This window comes from Pristis pectinata, chromosome 37, assembly GCF_009764475.1.
Source record: "Pristis pectinata isolate sPriPec2 chromosome 37, sPriPec2.1.pri, whole genome shotgun sequence".
Taxonomy (NCBI): Eukaryota; Metazoa; Chordata; class Chondrichthyes; order Rhinopristiformes; family Pristidae; genus Pristis; species Pristis pectinata.
This window is the reverse complement of record NC_067440.1, coordinates 4,447,078-4,466,542: the sequence shown is the minus strand read 5'-3', so window position 1 is coordinate 4,466,542 and position 19,465 is coordinate 4,447,078. Positions and strand designations below refer to the sequence as shown.

The 19,465-nt window shown below is 49.8% G+C and overlaps 2 protein-coding genes across 7 annotated transcripts in view; one reads left to right on the top strand and one right to left on the bottom strand.

Moving 5' to 3' along the window:
• Positions 1–19,465, bottom strand: part of LOC127586705 (C-reactive protein-like) — a 67,399-nt gene that overhangs the window by 46,106 nt on the left and 1,828 nt on the right. For 3 of the 6 annotated variants that reach the window (XM_052044859.1, XM_052044861.1, XM_052044862.1), the window contains exons 2-4: positions 17,295–17,367; positions 16,340–16,501; positions 13,122–13,233 (exon numbers count right to left, since the gene is read on the bottom strand). The gene's annotated coding sequence lies outside the window, so the exon portion shown is untranslated. Of the gene's footprint in view, positions 1–13,121; positions 13,237–16,339; positions 16,502–17,294; positions 17,955–19,465 lie in introns of those variants that run through there. The other 3 variants (XM_052044860.1, XM_052044863.1, XM_052044865.1) reach the window with 3 other exon arrangements.
• LOC127586499 (jeltraxin-like) lies at positions 1,946–17,300 on the top strand. Its single transcript, XM_052044511.1, has 4 exons — positions 1,946–2,050; positions 2,637–2,749; positions 3,664–3,746; positions 16,608–17,300. Exons 1-4 carry the CDS (start codon positions 1,946–1,948, stop codon positions 17,204–17,206), a joined length of 900 nt encoding a protein of 299 aa, XP_051900471.1. The 3' UTR covers positions 17,207–17,300.

The window sequence follows — 19,465 nt, the reverse complement described above, 5'->3', positions numbered from 1 at the left end:
AGTCTCTTAAAAGACCCTATCGTATCCGCCTCCACCACCGTTGCCGGCAGCCCATTCGACACACTCACCACTCTCTGAGTAAAAAACTTACCCCTGACATCTCCTCTCTACCTACTCCCCAGCACCTTAAACCTATGTCCTCTTGTGGCCACCATTTCAGCCCTGGGGAAAAGCCTCTGACTATCCACACAATCGATGCCTCTCATCATCTTATACACCTCTGTCAGGTCCCCCCTCATCTTCCGTCGCTCCAAGGAGAAAAGGCCAAGTTCACTCAACCTGTCCTCATGAGGCATGCTCCCCAATCCAGGCAACGTCCCTGTAAATCTCCTCGCACTTATCCGAACTAAACATTTTTTTCAACATTCGGATAAGTGCGAGGTGTTGCATTTGGGAAGACAAATGAGGACAGGACATTCACAGTGAACGGTAGGGCCCCGGGGAGTGTTGTGGAACAGAGGGACCTTGGGGTTCAAGTTCCCTGAAAGTGGTGTCACAGGTAGACAGGGTGGTGAAGGCTTTTGGAATGCTGGCCTTCATTAGTCAGAGCACTGAGTATAGGAGTTGGGATGTTATGTTGCACTTGTACAAGATGTTGGTGAGGCTGCATTTGGACTATTGTGTTCAGTCTTTGTCACCCTGCTATAGGAAAGATGCCATTAAGCTGGAGAGGAGGTTTGCGAGGATGTTGCCGGGATTCGAGGGACTGAGTTATGGAGAGAGGTTGAACAGGTTGGGACTTTTTTCACTGGAGTGTAGGAGACTGAGAGGTGATCTTATAGAGGTGTATAAAATCATGAGGGGCATAAATAGGGTGAATGCGTGCAGTCTTTTTCCCAAGAGTTGGGGAATCAAGAACCAGAGGGCCTGGGTTTAAGGTGAGAGGGGAGAGATTTAATAGGAACCTGAGGGGCAACTTTTTCACCCAGAGGGTGGTCAGGATATGGAACGAGCTGCCAGAGGCAGGTACATTAACAACATTTAAAAGGTACTTGGGACAGGTACATTGACAGGAAAGGTTTGGAGGGATATGGGCCAAAAGCAGGCAAATGGGACTAGCTTAGGTGGGGATCTTGGTCGGCACAGACCAGCTGGGCCGAAGGGCCTGTTTCCCTGCTGTATGACTCTATGACCACTTCTACTGTAACAAACCCAAAAAGAATTTCTATGCGAACTCCTCTCACGTTTCCAAACTCTACTTTTGGAGTGTTACGTGCAGTTCACCATTTTTGTGACTCCTTGTTGAAGGCCTTATAAATGTCTAAATAAATCATTTTTCCAGCTGCATCCTTATGTATTTTGCTAGTAATAACCTTTAAAAGCTTCAAAAGATTTGTCAAACATGATTCCACTTTCATAAATCAGTGTTGATTCTGCCCTTCCTATCGTTATTTTTTTAATTCCAAAACAAACTTTATTCATAATAAAAGACAAACTATATACAATTATAAAACAGTGCAAGCCTTTACATTCTTGCACACATCATTCATTAGTGTTATATTTTTAAATAAAACACAGCACCGATGCCCCTCGTGTGGCTCCCTGGGGGCTACCCAGTCCCGTATTTACAATATTTAAGGGGCTTCCTCGCCGGACCCCACCCCTCCCTCTCCAGTGGCAGAAGAACTCTAAACTGTAGTCCTTCCCCACCGAGCCCTCGCATTGGCTGCACCCAGCTTCAGTGCGTCCCTCAGCACGTACTCCCGCAGCCTGGAATGTGCCAGTCAGCAGCATTCTCCTACAGACATCTCGCAGTGCTGGAGACCAACAAGTTTCGGGCAGACCAAAGGGCGTCTTTCACCAAGTTTTCTAAGTGCTCTGTTACCACTTCCTTAATAACAGTTTGCAGTGTTTTTTCTGCTTGGGCTAATGGGTTTTTCCCTCCCTCCTCTCAGCAATGGTGGGGCTGCTTTGGCTGCCTTCCAGTCTGTGGAACTGATCGGGAATGGGTGAAACTTTGGAAGCTGCCAACCAGTGGATGCAGTTTGATAGTCCCACCAACAGGCCTTCAGCAGAGCTCCAGTCAATTGCCAGAGGACCACCCAGCTTGGTGAGCTCACCATTGGCCCTGCCTTCTCTCCCCATCCTCACATCTCCCCTTCCCCACCATCTTCCGTGCCTGCACTACCTCTGTGTCTCTTGCCTCCTCACACCCTCCACCCTCCCCAACCTCCCCTCTCTCTCCAATCCGCTACTGCACCGACGCACCCCTCTCCGAGCCTGCCACCCAGTCAACCTCCTACCAGGGCGAGGAGCCGCTGTGGCTGGTGCTGTCACAGTGCCAGCGTCTGGGATGAAGGTGGTGGTGGTGGTGGATGGGGAGATAGGAGGTAATGCTGATGAGACCAAGGTCGTGGAGTCCTGATGAGGTAATCTGAGTAAACTGGCACCAGACACTGGGTCAGCTTGTTTAAAGAGAAGATCAACATGAATTGGAGCCCATTCCCAGGAGACTGGCTCCAAGCCAAGGGTGGGTCACGTGACCCTCACTGCTTTCAGCCCTCATTGGCCTGTCACTCGGTGGGCTGGCTATAAGGACCCCCGGACCGGCGTCCGCCCTTCCACAGACCAGGAGTGCATCTGCCTGTGTGTGTGGACTGTGGGTAAGTGAAGCCTTTCGCAACGTTCGGGGTCAGGTGATGGACAGACCACGTAGCCGGGTTCTGGCTCTCAGGCCGCTCCTGGGAGCACGCAGGGATCTCCACAGGTCATGTGCCCAAAGCAGCCTTCACTCTCGGCACCTAGGACGGTACTTTGGAGTTTGTCTCAGCAGTAAATAATTCTAGTCAGCACGTGGCAGTAGAGAACCACTATTAAACCAGCCAGGGCAGCTTCCCACCCACTGTGGTGGAGGGAGGTACCTCCTCTCCCTTCCACCACTCTCCATCACTGCCCAACCCTCCCCTTGCCTCTCTTCCCTGCTGACAATTGCCCAACCGAGCACACTGGGAGCTGGCGGGGGCAGGGGTGAGAAGCTGCGCTGGAGAGAACAGGTGCGGGGTGCCCAGGGTCATGACTCCAATCCAGCTGCTTTGAGTCAGATCTCAAGGTCAGGGTCAGAGTCTCATCCAGCTGACGGTGGGGGCTGTGGCCCAGAGAGGCGGGAGGGGGGTTGGGCTGGGGGGGGGGGGGGTCCTCCCTCACACTGGCAGGTGCCAGGTCTCACTGTGTACCTGCCAGCCTGTGCAGGGTGAGCTGTGCCTGGGGTCAGGGGCTTGGAACTGGGTGTCAGAGGGATGCAGAGCCCTGGGACTGTGTGTACAGAAACATAGGACACTGGGACTGTGTGTCAGGGAATGCAGGGCCCTGGGTCTGTGTGTAGGAGAATCGAGGACACTGGGACTGTGCGCATTGGAAGCAGGAGCCCGGGACTGTGCGAAGGGGATCGCAGGACTCCAGGACTCTGTGTAGGGGAACGCAGGACTCCAGGACTCTGTGTAGGGGAACGCAGGACTCCAGGACTCTGTGTAGGGGAACGCAGGACTCCAGGACTCTGTGTAGGGGAACGCAGGACTCCAGGACTCTGTGTAGGGGAACGCAGGACTCCAGGACTCTAGGACTCTGTGTAAGGGAACGCAGGACTCCAGGACTGCGAGGAGGGAAAGGCAGGGTCCAGGGGTCTCTGGGTACCAAGGTTTAATCCAGTTTGTTCCCTCCACGCAGGCAGGCTCTGACCATGAAGCTGTTTCTCCTGACGTCTGTGGCTGCTGTCATCACTTCGCTGGTTGTTGGTGAGCAGCGGCAAGGTAAATGCAATAAAGTGCCCCTTGCACTTCACACCCACTCACCGTGCTGGAATCACAGCCGAGCGCGCGCGCGCACGCGCGCGCACACACACACACACACACACACACACACACACACACACACACACACACACACACACAGGCCCAACGTTGGCTAAGGTTGGCACAGGCTCACAGGTATGGCTGACTGCACAGGTGTCCCCATTGAAATGTGGAGCTCAGCAGAAGAGTATGCCTGAGTTCTATCCCCCAGACCCAGCGCCATCTCCTGGCCCATACATCCGTCACTGGTGCTGGGGCAGTACGTCTGCTGCTGCCATGCTGGTGTCCACAGCTAACGTAAGGTCTGACACCGGATCCGTGGCGGGGAACAGGGGTGGTGCTAAGCCACCAGTTAAAGCAGGGAGAGCATCAGGATTTCCCGCAGAATGACTCTGGAACACTTGAGGCACAAAAATTAGAATTAACCTGGAGACTCAGATGACGGCAGATGTTGGAATCTGGAACAAAAAGCAAACTGCTGGAGGAGCTCGGCGGGTCAGGATGGAAATGAACAGTCGACGTTTCGGGTCGAGACCCTTCACCTGGACTGAAAGACAGAGGGAAGATAACCGGTATTAAAGGGATGATGGGGAGGGGTGGGCAAAAGCTGGTAGGCAATTGGTGGATCCAGGTGAGGATGGGTGATAGGCCGATGGAGGAGGGAAGGGTGGAAATAGCTTTGTGATTTTGTCAGATTCCAGTTTGTGAGTATATACAAGGTGCACCTACTTGCTACAAAATGAATGCGATGCTAATTTTCATAACTTTATTCATAAGAACATAGAAATAGAAGTAGGCCATGCAGCCTTTCAAACCCAGCCCATCATTCCAGGATCGTGACTAATCCTCCACCTCAGCGCCACCTTCCTGCACCGTCCCCATTTCCCTTCATGTCCTTAATCTCCAGACTGAGTCTCCACACCCCTGCGGTGGAGAATCCCAAACAGTCACCACCTTCTGAGTGAGAAATGTCTCCAATCCCAACCTCAACGACCCACCCCTTATCCTCAAACTGTGGACTCCCCGACCCTAGACTCCTCAGTCGGGGGCAACACCCTCCCCACATCCAGCGGTCAAGCCCTTTTAAGAATTTTGCATGTTTCAGTGAGATCCCCTCTCATCCTTCCAAACTCTGCAGAGTTCGGACTCAAATCTCTCCTCATACGGCAAATCCACCGTTCCTGGAACCTGTTTGGTGAACCTTCACTGCACTTGCTCTGTGACAAGTACGTCCCGTCCCAGGTAAGGAAACTGTACACAATACTCCAGGTGCAGTCTCACCCAGTCCCCACGCCACTGCAATAACACTTCCTTACACCTATATTCAAATCCCCTTGTCATAAAGGCCAACGTATCATTTGCCCTCCCGGTCACTGGCTGCGCCTGCCTGTTGTCCCTCAGTGACTGCAAACACAACTGGATCCCTGTGACACCGACACCACCCCATCTTGCATCAGTTAACAAATGCTCTGCTGTTCCGTGATGTGCACCAAAGTGGACGAGCTCACGTTTGTCCACAGTTCTCACCCACTCACTCAGCTTGTCCATATCCCTGTGAAGCCTCTCCACACCCTCCTCTGTACCCACCGTCCCACCTCGTTCAGTGTTATCGGCAGACTTGGAGATTTGGCATGTGGTCCCCTCAGCCAAATGGTTACTGCAGACCGTGAGAAGGTGGGGCCCAAGTACTGCTCCCTGCAGCACCCCACCAGTCACGGTCTGCCAGCTCACAACACATCTAATCCCACACTTTGTCCAATAACCAATTCTCAATCCTAGTTGATACAAGAGACTGCAGATGATTGAGAGGAATAGATAGAGTGGACAGCCAGCGCCTCTTTCCCAGGGCACCAATGCTCAATACAAGAGGGCATGGCTTTAAAGTAATGGGTGGGAAGTTCAAGGAGATATCAGAGGAAGGTTTTTTGCTCAGAGAGTGGTTGGGGCATGGAATGCGCTGCCTGGGGCGGTGGTGGAGGCAGGTACATTGGTCAAATTCAAGAGTTTACTAGACAAGCATATGGAGGAATTTAAAATAGAGGGATATGTGGGAGGAAGGGGTTAGATAGTCTTAGGTGAGGTTTAAAGGTCAGCACGACATTGTGGGCCGAAGGGCCTGTATTGTGCTGTACTGTTCTATGATTCTATGCCAGAATCTGGAGCAACAAACAAACCGCTGAAGGAACTCAGTGGGTCAGGCAGCATCTGTTGGGGGAGATGGACAGTCGACGTCTCAGGTCGAGACCCTTCATCTGGATCTGGACTTTCCCTCGAAAGATGCTGCCTGACCTGCTGAGTTCCTCCAGCACCTTTCTGTGTTGCTTCACATTGTTTAATTCTTTAGCCATTTTCTTATTCTCTGCTGTAAATTCCTCCCCCTCTCTCTGTCCATACAGGCCCCACATTTTCCCTTGCCCCTTTTCTTTTTACACGTGTAAACAAGCTCTCATGGTCTGTTATGTTCTTTTCCTGTCTGATTGAGTCTTTATTTCTTTAGAAATATTTTTGTCTTCCTTTGTAGAATTTTAAAACACTCCCACTCCTCAGCCCTGCTGCCACTTCTGCCCACTTGTGAAAACGTTCACCCAAATCCCACGTCTTGGGGATAATGGAAAAGCATTTTGTTTGGAATGTATTTTGGCAGCACCGTTGCGCAGCTGGTAAAGCTGCTGCCTCACACCAGCAGAGACCCGGGTTCAATCCTGAGCTCGGGTGCTGTCTGTGTGGAGTTTGTACGTCCTCTCTCCAACTGTGTGGTTTCTCCTGGATGTTCCAGTTTCTTTCCACACCCCAAAGGCGTGCAGGTTGGTAGGGTAATTTGCCAGTGGATTTCTCCTGGTGTACAGGTGAGGGGTAGAGTCTGGGGGGGGGGGGGGGTTGATGAGAATGTGGGGAGAATAAAAAATGGGATTAATGCAGGATGAAAGTAAATGGGTGCTTGACGGTTGGTGCGGACCCGGTGGGCCGAGAGGCCTGTCTTCCTGCTGTATCTCTCTCTCCATATATTTTTCAAGTCAAATTCAGTTTATTTGTGAGCCTGTGCCAGAGTCTGTGAATCCTGTCACTGTCTGGCTCTGGACCCAACCCAGGTGAAGCTGTGGCCCATACATGGCTCAATTGTTTTGCTGTTGGTGTGGGAAAACCCTTGACCCCTTTTAAATCTGGGCTGTCCTGGCACGGTATAGAGGGTCCTGCGCTATTATTGGAATTGGTATTGGTTTATTATTGTCACTTGTACTGAGATACAGTGAAAAACTTGTCTTGCATACCGATCGTACAGATCAATTCATTACACAGTGCAGTTACACTGGGTTAGTACAGAGTGCATTGATGTAGTACAGGTAAAAACAATAACAGTACAGAGTAAAGTGTCACAGCTACAGAGAAAGTGCAGTGCAATAAGGTGCATGGTCACAACAAGGTAGATCGTGAGGTCAGAGTCCATCTTATCGTCTCAGGGAACCATTCAACAGTCTTATCACAGTGGGGTAGAAGCTGTCCTTAAGTCTGGTGGTACGCGCCCTCAGGCTCCTGTATCTTCTACCCGATGGAAGAGGAGAGGAGACAGAATGATGCGGGTGGGTGAGACCTTTGATTATGCTGGCTGCTTCAGCAAGACAGCGACAGGTAAAGACAGATCTGCAACCCAGCTAGTAGAGTCATAGCGATGTATAGCACAGAAACAGGTCCTTTGGCCTAACTTGTCCATGCTGACTGTGATGTCTATCTATACTAATCCCATACTACATGTCTGCATTAAGTCCATATCCTTCTACTCCTTTCCTATCCAAGTACCTGCCCAAATGCCTTTTAAGCGCAACAGTGTCTGCCTCCACCACTCCTCTGACAACTTGTTCCAAATAACCACCACCCTCTGTGGGAAAAACTTGCCCTTCAGATCTCTTGCCCTTCAGTTTCTCCCTCTCACCTTAAACCTATGCCCCATAGCTTTAGGCACTCCTGCCCTGGGAAAAGGATTCTGACTATCCACACTTATTCCTCTCTTAATCTTATAAACATCTATAAGGTTACCCGTCAGCCTCCTGCACTGCAGACACAACAAACCCAGCCTCGTAACTGAAGCCCTCCACTCCAGGCAATATGCTTGTGAATCTTTCCTGCACTTTTTCTAACGCTACCACACTCTTCCAGAAGTGTGGCGACCAGAACTGTACACAATTCTCCAAGTGTGGCCTGACCAGTGTTTCATACAGCTGCAACATGACACCCTAACTCTTATACTCAAAGCCTTGGCCTGTGAAGGCAAGCAGGACAAATGCCTTTGTTACTACCCTATTCAACTGCACCACCATTTTCAGGGGACCATGAACCTGAATCCTGAGATCACATCAATGCTGCTAAGGTCCCTGCTATTTACTGTACCTATCCTGCCAGTACCTGACATCCCAAAATCTAATGAAGTTCTTAGCGTGAAGCAGTTCTACAGTTATTTTAATTGTGCATAACACGTTGTTATCATAGAATCATAGAACAGTACAGCACAATACAGGCCCTTTGGCCCACAATGTTGTGCAGACCCTTAAACCTCGTCTGAGACTATCTAACCTTTACCTCCCCTGTATCCCTCTATTTTAAATTCATCCATATGCTTATCTAGCAATCTCTTGAATTTGACCAATGTACCTGCCTCCACCACCGCCCCAGGCAGCGTGTTCCATGCCCCAACCACACTCTGGGTAAAAAACCTTCCTTTGATATCTACTCTGTGCTGTTACTGTTTTTACCTGTACTACATCAATGCACTTTGTACTAACTCAATGTAACTGCACTGTGTAATGAATTGACCTATACAATCGGTTTGTAAGACAAGCTTTTCACTGTACCTCAGTACAAGTGAGGATAATAAACCAATACGTTTTATCCTTGAACTTCTCACCTATTACTTTAAAGCCATGCCCTCTTGTATTGAGCATTGGTGCCCTGGGAAAGAGGCGCTGGCTGTCCACTCCATCTATTCCTCTTAATATTTTGTACACTTCTATCATGTCTCCCTTCATCCTCCTCCTCTCCAAACAGCAAAGTCCCAGCACCCTTAGTCTCGCCTCATAATGCATACTCTCTAAACCAGGCAGCATCCTGGTAAATCTCCTCTGCACCCTTTCCAATGCTTCCACATCCTTCCTATAATGAAAAATGCAACACATTATCTATAACGTTCATGGAGACACAGGGAGACTGCAGATGCTGGAACCTGAAGCATAAACAAACTGCTGGCGGAACTGAGCGGGGTCAGTCCAGATGAAGGGTCTCAACCCAACAATGTCGACTGTGCATTTCCCTCCACAGATGCTGCCTGACCTGTTGAGTTCCCCCAGAAGTTTGTTTTCTGTTCCTGTGTCTTTAATATACAGTGGCATGCAAAGGTCTGGGCACCCCTGGTCAAAATTTCTGTTACTGTGAATAGCTAAGCGGGTAAAAGATGACCTGATTTCCAAAAGGCATAAAGTTAAAGATGACACATTTCTTTAATATTTTAAGCAAGATTACTTTTTTATTTCGACATTTTACAGTTTCAAAATAACAAAGAAGGAAAAGGGCCTGAAGCAAAGGTTTGGGCACCCTGCATGGTCAGTACTTAGTAACACCCCCTTTGGCAAGTATCACAGCTTGTAAACGCTTTCTGTAACCAGCTAAGAGTCTTTCAATTCTTGTTTGGGGAATTTTCACCCATTCTTCCTTGCAAAAGGCTTCTAGCTCTGTGAGATTCTTGGGCCGTCTTGCATGCACTGCTCTTTTGAGGTCTATGCACAGATTTTCCATAATATTTTGGTCGGTGGACTGTGAGGGCCATGGCAAAACCTTCAGCTTGTGCCTCTTGAGGTAGTCCATTGTGGATTTTGAGGTGTACTTAGGATCGTTATCCTGTTGTAGAAGCCATCCTCTTTTCATCTTCAGCTTTTTTACAGATGGTGTGATGTTTGCTTCCAGAATTTGCTGGTATTTAATTGAATTCATTCTTCCCTCTACCAGTGAAATGTTCCCCGTGCCACTGGCTGCAACACAAGCCCAAAGCATGATCGATCCACCCCGTGCTTAACAGTTGGAGAGGTTTTTTTTCATGAAATTCTACACCCCTTTTTCTCCAAACTTTCCTGCGTCCTCACCACAAAATTCAGCGTCAGAAGTTTGCAAAGGAACATCTAAGCAAGCCCAATGCATTTTGGAAACAAGTCCTGTGGACTGATGAAGTTAAAATAGAACTTTTTGGCTGCAATGAGCAAAGGTATGTTCGGAGAAAAAAGGGTACAGAATTTCATGGAAAGAACACCTCTCCAAGTGTTAAGCACAGGGGTGGATCGATCATGCTTTGGGCTTGTTTTGCAGCCAGTGGCACGGGGAACATTTCACTGGTAGAGGGAAGAATGAATTCAATTAAATACCAGCAAATTCTGGAAGCAAACATCACACCGTCTGTAAAAAAGCTGAAGATGAAAAGAGGATGGCTTCTACAACAGGATAACGATGCTAAACACACCTCAAAATCCACAATGGACTACCTCAAGAGGCACAAGCTGAAGGTTTTGCCATGGCCTTCACAGTCCCCTGACCTAAATGTCATCGAAAATCTGTGCATAGACCTCAAAAGAGCAGGGTGTGCAAGACAGCCCAAGAATCTCACAGAACTAGAACCCTTCGCAAGGAAGAATGGGCGAAAATCCCCCAAATAAGAATTGAAAGACTCTTAGCTGGATACAAAAAGCATTTACAAGCTGTGATACTTGCCAAAGGGGGTGTTACTAAGTACTGTCCATGCAGGGTGCCCAAACCTTTGCTTCAGGCCCTTTTCCTTTTTTGTTATTTTGAAACTGTAAAAGATAGAAACAAAAAAGTAATCTTGCTTAAAATGTTAAAGAAATGTGGCATCTTTAACTTTATGCCATTTGGAAATCAGGTCTTGTTTTACTCGCTTAGCTATTCACAGTAACAGAAATTTTGACCAGGGGTGCCCAAACTTTTGCATGCCACTGTATGTGGATGGATGGGTATGTGCATTGAGAAATGGAAGTGGGTTTTCTTCAGTGTGACATTTCCAGTGTCGATGACTTATGATCACAGTGAAATGGCTCTAGTGCTTATTTCTGGGGTCAATGGCAGTTGTGAGGACTGATCGTGGTCTTCCAATCCACTGCAGGCTTGCGCCACACAGCATTCGTTGATAGGTAAGTCTGTCGAGCAGCGGAAATTTGGCACAGATGGTGCATGGCTTGGTGATGGTGGAGGCTGTCACCATCTGTGCCCCTTCAAAGTGGTAAGTTGGACCAGCTATCCTGTACAGATGCCAAGGGAGTCATACCCACAGCCGCTCACCCACGTGCCGCACACACATTCACCTACACATAGACAAACACACGTGTGCAAAGATGCAAGCCTCCACACTCATGCACGCCACTCATGCACATATGTTCATGCATACTCACACTTACACTCATGTGTGCAAACTCTTGCACACATTAATACATTCTTGTCTGCACGCATGTTCACACCGCTCCCCCCCCCCACCTACAGTAAACAGACACACGTGCGGAACACATGCAGACAGGTGGGCAGACCCAGCAAGCCCAGGGATTTTCACCTGACAACCAGTCAGTTTGGCAGGTGACAGGACAACCCACAGGGACCGAGCTCATGGCATGTCGCACCTCTCCACAGCATAACCCTGGCATGTCATTAAACCCGTTACAAAACTTGAATCACATCCGGCACATTTGCTGGTTTAACTGTCTCTAATCTCTTGTGTGCACCACAGGAAAGTGGGTTAATATGGAAGCCAAATATTTGCATTTGCGCCCACATTAATAGATGCCGCGCACACCAACTCATTATAAACTGACTCATTCCACTCTCCTTCATTTATCGAGCACCATCTGAATACAAACCTGATCTGTACAATCTCCCCAGCATTAACCAGTGATGACCTGGGCTAACACTGTGGTTAACTAGTGGTGACCCTCCCTTCGGGTCATAGAGTCATACAGCACGGAAGCAGGCCCTACGGCCCAACGTCCATGCTGACCAAGATGCCTATCTAAGCTGGTCCCATTTTCCTGCGTGTGGCCCATATCCCTCTAAACCTATCCTATCAATTCACCTGTCCAAGTACCTTCTAAATGTTGTTAATGTACAAGGCTCAACCACTTCCTGTGGCTGCTCGTTCCACATAACCCACAACCATCTGTATGAAAAACTTGCCTCTCAGGTCCCCTGTCACCATAAACCTATGTCCTTCAAGTTGTAGACTTCCCTATCCTGGGAAAAAAAAGACTCCGGATATCTACTTGATCTATGCCCCTCATAATTTTATAAACTTCTATAAGATCATCCTTCAGTGTCCTTCGCTCCAGAGAAAACATTTCCAACCCTTCCAGTCTCTCCTTATAACTCAAGTCCAGGCAACATCCTCGTGAATCTCTTCTGCACCCTCTCTAGTTTAATCACATCCTTCCTGCATGACAACCAGAACTGCACGCAATACTCCTAGTCGTGGTCTAACCAACGTTCTGTATGACTTTAGCATGACGTCCCAACTCTTGTAATCATTGCCAATCTGATGAAGGTAAGTGGGTCAAAGGGAGGACTCAGCACCGATCCCTGCGACATATCCACTGCTCACAGGCCTCTAATCTGAAAAACACCCCTCCTCTACCACCCTCCAATTTCCGTCACCAGGCTTACTTCATCTCCAATTGGCTAACACCTCAGGTCTTATGCGTTCAAACCTTCCAGACCAGTGTATTGTACAGGACATTGTCAAAGGTCTTGCTGGAGTCCATATCAACAACATCTCCCACCCTTTTTTTTGTACAAAATGTTTATTCGGTAAAAACACTACAAAAAACAACCAACAGCAAATACACTACACCTAGTACAGAAAGAAACAACCCGGCCAAAACCAATACCCGCGCAACACCACGCCCACTACTGCAACACACAACACTTTATACCAAAATCGCATTGGTCTCGTCCACAACACACACGATCCCCTGAGGGGCCCACCGAGCGCGAAACTCGGCCAGGGCGCCCAAGAAGACCACGCGCTCCAGTTCCAAAGACACCCGCACACGCACGTAAGCGCGGAAGACGGGCGGGCAGGCAGACCGACCTGCCGGAACCCCCGGCTGCCCGCCTCCACGTCCCGTGGATGGCCAGCTTGGCCAGGCCCAGCAGGAGACCCATTAGGAGATCCGCCACGCGCCCCTCCCCACATCGCACCGGACATCTCCCACCCTTCCCTGGTCGATTCTTCTCGGCAAAATTCAATCAGATTTGTGAGATATGATTTTCCACATACTAAGCCATGACGAGTATCCTTACCTTATCTTTCCAAATGCAGATAGCTCCTGTCTCTCAGAATCCTCTCCAACAACGTTCCCACCACTGATGCCAGGTTCAGCAGCCTGTGGTTCCCTGGCTTGTCCTTGCAGCCCTTCTTAAACAAAGGAACAACAGTCACCATCAACCAGTCTTCTGGTACCTCACCCGTGGCTAAGGAAGCTACAACAATCTCTGCCAGGGCTCCAGCAGTTTTTTCCCTTGTTTCCCACAATGTTATAGGATACATTTGGTTAGGCCCTGGGGACTTTTATGCGCTTCAAGGGCGCACTTGGGGGTTTGTGGGTAAGGTTGTGGGGATTACCTAAAGTGGGAGAATTCAACATTCATGCTGTAAGGCTGCAAGGTTCCAAGACCAAACCTGGTCTCCCCTCCTCCCGCCTATCACTATCTCTTAAAAATAACAGGGTTATTATAGTGGGAGACTTCAACTTCCCAAATATTGATTGGCATCTGCTTAGTGCCAAAGGTTTAGACGGGGCAGAGTTTGTTAAGTGTGTCCAGGATGGATTCCTGTCACAGTATGTTGACAGGCCGACTAGAGGAAATGCCATATCAGATCCAGTTTTAGGTAATGGACTGGGTCAGGTGACAGATCCATCGGTGGGTGAGCATTTGAGGGACAGTGACCACTGCTCCATAACCTTTAGAATTGCCATGGACAGGGATAGGAGCAAAGAGGATGGGAAAATATTTAATTGGGGAAAGGCGAATTATGAGGCTATAAGGCGAGAACTTCAGAGTGTGAATTGGGATGACATTTTTGAAGGGAAATGTACTATAGAGATGTGGTCGATGTTCAGGGATCTCTTGCAGGATGTTAGGGATAAATTTGTCTCAGTGATGCAGAGAAGGAATGGCAGGGTGAAGGAACCGTGGGTGAAGAGAGAGGTGGAAAAACTAGTTAGGAAGAAGGCAGCATATATAAGGTGTAAACAGCAAGGATCAGACAGGACTCGTGAGGAATATAGAGTAGCAAGGAGGGAACTTAAGAAGGGGCTGAGGAGAGCGAGAAGGGGACATGAAAAGGCTTTAGCGAGTAGGGTTAAGGAGCATCCCAAGGCTTTTTTCTTGTACGTGAAGAGCAGAAGGATGGCTAGAGTAAAGGTAGGTCCGATTAAAGACAAAGGTGGGAAGCTGTGCCTGGAAGCTGTGGAAGTGGGTGAGGTTCTCAATGAATACTTCTCTTCAGTATTCACCAAGGAGAGGGGTCTTGATGACGCTGAGGGCAGTGTTGGTAAGGATAATGTTCTAGAGTATGTAGATATCAAGACAGAGGATGTGTTGGAGCTGTTAGAAAATATTTGGACAGATAAGTCCCCGGGGCCTTACGGAATATTCCCCAGGCTGCTTCGGGTGGCAAGGGAGGACATTGCTGAACCATTGGCTAGGATCTTTGAGTCCTCGTTGTCCACGGGGATGGTACTGGAGGATTGGAGGGTGGCGAATGTTGTCCCCTTATTCAAAAAAGGTAGTAGGGATAGTCTAGGGAATTACAGACTGGTGAGCCTTACCTGTGGTGGGTAAGCTGTTGGAAAAGATTCTAAGAGATAGGATCTATAATCATTTAGAGAATGATGGACTGATTAGGGACAGCCAGCATGGATTTGTGAAGGGAAGATCTTGCCTCACAAGCCTGATAGGGTTCTTTGAGGAGGTGACCAGGCAGATTGATGAGGGTAGTGCAGTAGATGTGGTCTACATGGATTTTAGTAAGGCGTTTTACAAGGTTCCGCATGGTAGGCTTCTTCAGAAGGTCAGGGGCCAAGGGATCCGGGGAAGCTTGGCTGTGTGGATTCAGAATTGGCTTGCCTGTAGAAAGCAGAGGGTTGCGGTGGAGGGAGTGCATTCGGATTGGAGGGCTGTGACTAGTGGTGTCCTGCAGGGATCGGTTCTGGCACCTCTACTTTTTGTGATATTTATTAATGACTTAGATGAGGGGGTGGAAGGGTGGGTTAGCAAGTTTGCAGATGACACAAAGATCGGTGGTGTTGTGGATAGTGTGGAGGGCTGTCGAAGCTTACAGAAGGATATTGATTGGATGCAGAGCTGGGCTGACAAGTGGCAGATGGAATTCAATCCAGAGAAGTGTGAGGTGGTACACTTTGGAAGGACAAATTCCAAGGCGGAATACAAGGTAAATGGCAGGATTCTAGGCAGTGTAGAGGAACAGAGGGATCTGGGGGTTCATATCCACAGATCACTGAAAGTTGCCACACAGGTGGATAGGGTAGTTAAGAAAGCTTATGGGATGTTAGCTTTTATAAATCATGGGATCGAGTTTAAGAGCCGCGAAGTAATGATGCAGCTTTACAAAACTCTGGTTAGACCACACTTGGAGTACTGTGTCCAGTTCTGGTCGCCTCGTTATAGGAAGGATGTGGAGGTGTTAGAAAGGGTGCAGAGGAGATTTACCAGGATGCTGCCTGGATTAGAGATTATGGATTATGAGGCTTTACTCATTGGAGAGGAGGAGGATGAGAGGAGACATGATAGAGGCGTACAAAATATTAAGAGGAATAGACAGAGTGGACAGCCAGCGCCTCTTTCCCAGGGCACCAATGCTCAATACAAAAGGGCATGGCTTTAAGGTAATGGCGGGGGGAAGTTCAAGGGAGATATCAGAGGGAGGTTTTTCACCCAGAGAGTGGTTGGTGCATGGAACGTGCTGCCTGGGGTGGTGGTGGAGGCTGATACATTGGTCAAGTTCAAGAGATTGTTAGATAAGCACATGGAGGAATTTAAGATAGAGGGATATGTGGGAGGAAGGGGTTAGATATCTTAGGAGTGGTTTGAAGGTCGGCACAACATGGTGGGCCGAAGGGCCTGTATTGTGCTGTATTGTTCTATGGTTCTAACCTTCATCTACCTATCACCACCCTGTGCCCACCCCGCTTCCCCTCTTTTGTCCACCTATCACTGCTCTGCTTTTCCCTCCATAGAACCATAGAACACTACAGCACAGAAAACAGGCCATTCAACCCTTCTAGTCTGTGCCGAAACGTTATTCCGCTAGTCCCATTTACCTGCACCCAGTCCATAACCTTCCAGACCTCTCCCATCCATGTACCTATCCAATTTATTCTTAAAACTTAAGAGTGAGCCTGCATTTACTACATCAGATGGCAGCCCGTTCCACACTCCCACCACTCTTTGAGTGAAGAAGTTCCCCCTACATATCGGGCTTCTCCTTTTCCTACCTTCAGTCCTGAAGAAGGGCCCTGACCCAAAACGTTGACCGCCTGCTTTTCTCCACGGCTCTCTGTAGCCTCTTGCGTTCCTGTGCATTGGAGTTTCCATACCATGTCGATATGTTTCAGGATAATACTGTTCTCTTCCCCGAACTCTCTAGGTCCCATGTCCTTCACAGTAAATACAAGAAATATTTGTTTAAGACTTCATCCACCTTCCGTGGCTCCACATATAGATGGCCACACTGATCCTTCTGTTCTTTCCCCTTCTCTGCAGGATTAATCGAGGAATCGCTGCTGTTTCCCAGGAACACAATAAGTGACTACGTGGTGATACAGCCACAGAAGGAAATGAGTCTCAATGACCTGACGCTGTGCCTGCGGTACAACACGGAGCAGCGGACCAGGCAGACACTCTTTTCCTACACGTCCACTGTCCCCCAGGACCTGGTGCTGAGCCGTGAGGATGAAAGAACCTTGAAGGTGATCATCGGCGGCAGGGAGATCCAATTCCAGCTGCCCGTCAACCTCTGGGGTTGGGTCCACATCTGCATCACCCGGGAGAAAGAGAAGCAGCTGGTCGGTCTGTATGTCAACGGGGAGCCATCCACCCGCAAAATGCAGGAGGACACGCAGCCTGTCACCAGTGGGGGCACGGTGATCCTAGGCCAGCAGAAGGGCAGCATGGCCAGAGAGACAAGTTTTGTGGGCGAGATTCTGGATGTCAACTTGTGGAACCGGGTGCTGCACCCCAAAACGATCCAGAAACTCTCCAAGGGCGACTCCACCCCTCAGGGCAACGTGATTGGCTGGCTGACGGCCAGAGTGGAAACCAAAGGCAAGGTCGTTCCCCTCAAATCAACCTTGACCCAGTGAAGGGCAGCGGATGGGCCCACCCACCCCACGGGCTGCGGTCTGTACCGTGCGACACGCCTGTGAGTTCACACCAATAAAAGCATTTCACCTGCAATCCTGTCAGCTTCAGTGTGTGCTCGTCACCTTGCCCGCTGCACTCACAGATCACTCCAGGCAGTCACCTGGGGAAGGTAAAGGGTTACAGTCATGTAGCAGCTTCCCCTGCACTGAGCACATTAGAGCAAGCATAGACCTTTTGTGTAGAAGTCCTGCTGAAGGTCGTGGAACTCGGCAGGTTAGAACATAGAACACAGAACAATGCAGCACAGGAACAGGCCCTTCGGCCCATGACGTTGTGCCAAACTAATTAAGCTAACAGTACCTAATCCCTTCTGCCTGCACATGGTCCAGATCCCTCCATTCTCTGCACATTCATGTGCCGATCTCAGAGCTTCTTAAACGCCTCTATCGTATCTGCCTCCAGCACCACCCCTGGCAGCACATTCCAGCACCCACCACACTCTGTGTAAAAAAAATATCCTGCACATCTCCTTCAAAATTACCCCCTCTCACCTTAAATGCATGCTCTCTAGTACTCCACATTTTGATTTGATTTGATATGATATTGATTTCTTTATCAGTCACTTGTACATGGAAACACACAGTGACATACATCTTTGCAGAGAGTGCTCTGGGGGGCAGCCCGCAAGTGTCGCCACACTTCTGGCGCCAACATAGCATGCCCACAACTTTCTAACCCATACGTCTTTGGAATGTGGGAGGAAACTGGAGCACCCGGAGGAAACCCACGCAGACACAAGGAGAATGGACAAACTCCTTACAGAGAGAGGCTGGAATTGAACCTGGGTCTCTGGTGCTGTAATAGTGTTATGCTAACCGCTACACTTAGAAAAATGATACCTGCTCTCTATTCTGTCCATGCCTCTCATTTTATTCGAGTTACTTGTCTGCAGGCTGCCAGTTCCCACTGACTCAGTCCGTCAAGGGGCAGAGGACCTTACAGTGTGGGTGAGGGCACACGTCAGCTGGTGTCCAGGAGGAGATTCCCGAGCCCTGTCCCTGTGATCTGCCATCCCCCCAACAACGAGCACTCCCTCACAGGGTGGCCTTCCCTCAAATTGGCTAGGGTGGAAGTTCTGGAAGGGCCTCCCCACCTCCCATCAACATCTGGTCACTTGCTCCAAGGTGTGGGGCACCTCCCAGATGTAGCTGGAGGTGGCTCAGCCACAGCTCCAGCTCATCGTGGGGCCTGAGACCTTCAGAGACATGCGCGGCGATAAAAGGGCCCCCACCCGGACTCCCACCAGCCCCCCACCCAACTTGGACCCACACCCAACCCAGACCCCCACCCGACCTGACCCACACCCAACCCCATCCCCAGCCAGTACACCCCCACCCAACCTGGACCCCACCCACACCACCCCCCCACCCAACCCAGACCCCCAGCCAGTACACACTCGCCCAACCAGGACCCCTCCCATACCACACCCCCACCCAGCCCAGACCCCTCCCACACCACACCCCCACCAGTACACCCCCATTCTGCCAGGACCCCAGCCCAGCCCAGCCCAGCAGGGGGGGGGGGGGTGGGTGGTGGTGGTCTCAACACGTAGGTTCCTGGTCCCACACTCAGCAGCCACCACCCGGGTCTCCCTACACACTCATGCCCTGGCTCCCATTAGCCCACGGAGACACCAGAGACTGCAGGTACCAGAATCTGAAAGAACAAGCAAACTCCTGGAGGAACTCAGGGGGTCAAGCAACGTCTGTGGGGGTGAAAGGGACGGTCGGTTTTCGGGGCCAAGACCCTGCCCCAGGACAGAGGGTGTAGAGGGGAGACAACCACATGGGTAGGAGACAGGGGCAAGGTGATAGGTGGAACCAGGTGAGGTGGGGGACAACGGGCAGATGGGATCAGGTGGGGGAGGGTGATGAGAGGGGTGGGGAGGGATTGGAGAGGTGAACAGAGGAAGCAAGAACCTGGGTGGACAGGTGGGAGTGAAAAAGGAACACAGGAGGTGTGGGTTACCTGAAAGTGGAAAATTCAGTCTTCATACCATTGGGCTGTAGGCTACCCTAGTGGAATATAATGTGCTGTTCTAGTTTGCGTTTGGCGTCACCGTGGCAGTGGTGAAGGCCAAGGACAGACAGGTTGGTGTGGGAATGGGAAGAGGAACTGAATCAGAATCAGATTTATTATCGCTGACCTATGACGTGAAATTTGTTGTTTTGTGGCAGCAGTACACTGCAGACATAAAA